We start from the raw sequence: 4,357 nt of genomic DNA on the forward strand, positions 1-4,357 counted from the left end.
GGGCTTGACGACATGAGCATTTGCTTGAGTTGAGCTGCTGCCGGGCTCTGGGCGCCCGTGTAGAACTATCTTATTGAGAACTGACCAGCCTTGCGAATGACACGAATGGCAAGGCGTATGTTGCTCTTCCCGGCTTATCGGAATCCACACCCAGCTGAGTTTACTCTGATTGAGACCGGTCCCGGCGTCCAGCAGCGGTGCCCCCCCCCCCCCCCGAACGCGTTCAAGGTCATTGGCCGGCAGCGGTGAACGTTCGCGCAGTGTCGCCGCGGAACCGGCGCCGGCGGCTGGGCAGGGAGTGTTTACCGCACGCGAGTCGTGCAAACGGTGGTGCGGCCGTCCGCGAGTCGTCGTACCGGTGCTGCCGCGAACGCCGTGTAGCGATGCCCCTCGTCGGGACTTCGGAGCCGTGATATTGCCCGCCGCGTGCCGGAGATAGTGGTCCGGCCTCCCGCGACAGAGCCGCTCGCGTCGGTGGCCGACGCGCCGCGCCGCCAGGCAACAAGCATTCGTCCTTGAACGGGGCGGGCCATGCTCTCCTGGCCGCTGTTGCTGCTGCTGGCGGCCGCGCTCGGCTGGCTGTGGGCGCGGAGACCGCGCCGTCCGTCCGGCTTCCCCCCCGGTCCTCCCACCTTCCTCATCTTCGGCGACATCCGGACGACGCTAGAATTGCTGTTCGGAGACGTCCGCGAGGTGCTGCTCGACCGCCGGCGACGGTACGGCGACATCAACGGCGTCGTCAGCCCTGGCGGGCAATTCATCGTCAACATCTGCGCCTTCGAGGACATCAAGGAGGCGTGCAGCATGCCCGAGCTCAGCGGCAGACCCGAGACGTTCTCCTTTCTGGTGCGCAGCTTTATGCAGAAACTGGGGATAATCTTCAACGACGGGGTGGTGTGGCAGGAAGGCAGGAGGTTCGCACTGCGGCATCTGAAAGACCTGGGTCTGGGCAGGAGCTCAATGGAGGACAGCATCCTGGCCGAGTTCGAGCACCTACACGCGGAAATGGAGCGCGACGTCGGGAAGCCGATGCTGGTAAATAATCGCTTCAACCTGACCGTTCTGAACGTGCTGTGGAAGATGGTGGCGAGCGAGCGGCTGGACCCGGCCGACCCGCAATCCATGGAACACGTGCGCCTCGTGAATGACTCAATCGCGGAGTTGGGGCCGCGCAACTTGCTGATGATAGCACCGTGGCTGCGCCACGTGGCGCCCGGCCTCAGCGGGTACAACGCGCTCGTGCAGCAACGGGACGCCGCGCTGGCCATGTTCCAGCGCCTGGTGCGCCAGCACCGCGCCACGCTGGACCCGCGCGATCCGCGCGATTACATCGACCGCTTCCTGCTGGAAATGGAGACGGGGGACGCCGCTGAACGCGGCTTCAACGAGCTCAATCTGGTCGTTATTGGCATGGACTTCCTGCTCGCCGGCATGGAGACGACGTCCACCTCTCTGAGCTGGGCGCTGCTCTTCATGGTGAAGCACCCAGAGGTGCAGCGCCGCGTGCAGCGCGAGGTCGACGCCGTGCTCGGCGGCCGCGCGCCGGCCGGTGCAGACCGCCTCGCGCTGCCCTACACGGACGCCGTGCTGATGGAGGTGACGCGCCGCGCCGCGGTCGTGCCGCGCGCTGTGCCGCACGCCGCCACGCGGGACGTGCGCTTCCGCGGCTACCTGATCCCGCGCGGCGCCGTCGTCATGATGAGCCTCCACGACGTGCACATGGACGCGGCCTACTGGGGCGATCCGGAGCGCTTCCGGCCGGAGCGCTTCCTGGACGAGTCGGGCGCGGCGCGCCGCGACCCGCGGCTCATGCCGTTTGGCGTCGGCCGCCGCTCGTGCCTGGGCGAGCAGCTGGCGCGAGCTGAGCTCTTCCTGCTGTTCGTCTGCCTGATGCAGCGCTTCTCGTTCGAGGCGGTGCCGGGAGAGGCGCTGCCGTCGGACGGCCAGTACGCGGCGCTGCTGCAGCCGGAGCCGTTCCACGTCACGTACCGGACCCGCGCTGAGAGCTCTAACTCCTCGACCTAGGGGAGATCAGTTACACTCAGAGACAGAGGGGGTCATCTGAGCTGTGACGACACCTGAAAGGCTTTACGAGGCTCCTTGGCGCCCGGAGGCGGATAACTTTATGATGAGCTGCATGCTGCCGCTCTGCCGACGTCACAATTACTGTTGCAGTCAAACGTGATGGGTGGCTTGTCCACTTCAGGGTTAGTTTATGTGCAATAACACGGTCCGAACCGAATAACACCCAAAACCTGCCCCAGCACTGCACGCTGCGAGTTGCACTCGTCGGTCACGGCCCTCGATGCACACGCGGAGGTGCTGAACAATCAGCTTCCATTGTCAACCACATTATGCCACGCTATCCCTGCTTGGCGTCATGTAATCCGCAATCTGTGAGTGTGCCAGTGGTGCGGAACGTGTCTTCTCTGTCTCCGACGAATTTGGAGCAGTCTAAATTGTCACCTGAAGGTAAATCTATCAGAAACCGGTGCGATACAGCTCTAAGGCGATACATGACAAGGAGAAGTGAAATGCAATGCGGAATATCCACCACACAGCTTTGTTCGGAAGTTTCATTCGCACAAATGTACCATTTGCTGGTCATGCCAAAAGTCCCGGTGATATCAGGACGCGGGCCTTAGTGCCCAAGTGACTGGAACAGCGGGCTTAAGGCCTTCAGGCTTAAAAACCGGTGAGCACGTCGGGGTGGCGGGGCTCGGTCCATTCACAAAAAAATTACTGCACCGCTTTGCTATGGGATTGTACACTCTTTTTATGCTTCGAACTAAGCTATCTGAATTTGAGAATTGCTGTGCTGTTAAAGACGCAGCTATAGCCTCTGTCTGTTACCACGATGCGTGAAATAGAGCTTCATGATTTTCAATAAATTCCAACATACAGACGCATAAGCCTTTATCCTCGCCTTGGAAACATTTCCTATCCATTCCAGAACCATCAGCCAGAAATATAACACTGGATATCAATGTTGTCTCAGATTTCTCACTGCTGGCGTGAAAGAGTAGTGTAGACATCGCTGTTCTCGCGCTGCCATGCCCACGTGCACAATCAGCAGCAGCATTGCTTCTGCGAGCCCAGGGAGCGTGTGAACATTCTTGGTCTTTAACCGTACCCCTTATATACTGTGTACATGGGAAACGATTCATGGTCACAGGTTCCTGAAATGATGGCACAGGTGACCAGTGAGAAGCGAGTACGACATTGTAGAATGGTCAGGTAAGCCAGTCACAAGGTAGGACATCGCGTTGCGATCCCAGAACTATCTAATGCAACTGAGGCTGGTGAGGCTCTGAAGGCGGCGTTTTAAAGGAAGTATCGGATCACATTACGGAAACCGGGTCTAGTTCAGGCACTGACGGAACAGATGGTGTGTGGTGAGTGAGGTCCCTCTCAAGTTTAAATGTCTTCTAGCGTTTTTTTCGTTCTAGAGACTTTTATTTAAGGATTCCGGAGACATTATGTCTTTAGATAGCTGGAAGTTTTAGAAATCTGGAAATTTACTGTCGTGAGATGTAGCTTTGATGCATCACATCGCCAGGTCCTTTTGATGAGATTTTTAATAAATGTTCAAAATTTTCATCGTTCTCATTCTTCAATGCGGGCAAAACATGAGTGGGAATTGCAACACAGACTTATGACAACCACACAGTTGGTATCCAGTCATGAAGGCCAGGTAAAACACTACAGGATATTCTTTCATCGTAGTTAATCTTAAAATAACATCATTACGATGTAAAACTCGCACTATCTTTATTCGCATTCAAACTTCCTAGGCGGACGGTGACGCCCGTTGCGCTCGATAGCAGGCTGCGGCGAGCGCGGACCGCTTGACACCGTGGAGCCAGTTGCGTGGTGTATCAGTGTAAATAGTTTAAAAGCTATAGCTCCTGTTCCACTGCGGTATGCCGAAATGAAATACATTTACATACTAATCAACGCACAAGTGGTATCGAGACATAATATCCAGCACATTTACTAATCATGAAACTGTTGCATTGAGTGGTACATTGTAACAACTTGACACACTTTTCATCGCAGGCTTGCACCCGTCATGGCTTCAGCACAGACCAGGTGTCAGTGCACAGCCTGAGCTGCATGGCTATGTCCTGGCACAAGCCTTTTATGACGACAGTTCAGTCGGGTTCACCAGGTGTGCGGCGACCCGGTGAGGAATGCTGGCGCGGCGCGGCACGGCTCGGCTGCCGGGCGGTGTGGGAGGCTCGGCGGCCGGTCGGTGTGGGGAGGCACGGTGGGCGGGTGCTGGCTGAGCACCTGCGCTCGCAGCGGCGGACACTATGGTCGCTCCAGTTGAGTCAGTTGATCACATTTGAACAGC

General features: G+C 57.5%; 1 protein-coding gene across 1 annotated transcript; it reads left to right on the forward strand.

Annotated features, from left to right (window-relative positions):
* Positions 1 to 281: 281 nt before the first annotated feature.
* LOC119109044 (methyl farnesoate epoxidase) lies at positions 282 to 4,136 on the forward strand. Its single transcript, XM_037232582.1, has one exon. It carries the CDS (start codon positions 532 to 534, stop codon positions 2,023 to 2,025), a length of 1,494 nt encoding a protein of 497 aa, XP_037088477.1. The 5' UTR covers positions 282 to 531; the 3' UTR covers positions 2,026 to 4,136.
* Positions 4,137 to 4,357: the final 221 nt, after the last annotated feature.

This window comes from Pollicipes pollicipes, unplaced genomic scaffold (assembly GCF_011947565.3).
Source record: "Pollicipes pollicipes isolate AB1234 unplaced genomic scaffold, Ppol_2.1 Scaffold_7228;HRSCAF=8575_pilon_pilon_pilon, whole genome shotgun sequence".
Lineage (NCBI taxonomy): Eukaryota > Metazoa > Arthropoda > Thecostraca > Pollicipedomorpha > Pollicipedidae > Pollicipes > Pollicipes pollicipes.

Excerpts from the sequence above, each read along its gene's own strand:
- LOC119109044 (XM_037232582.1), top strand. The coding sequence starts at position 532 with ATGCTCTCCTGGCCGCTGTTGCTGCTGCTGGCGGCCGCGCTCGGCTGG.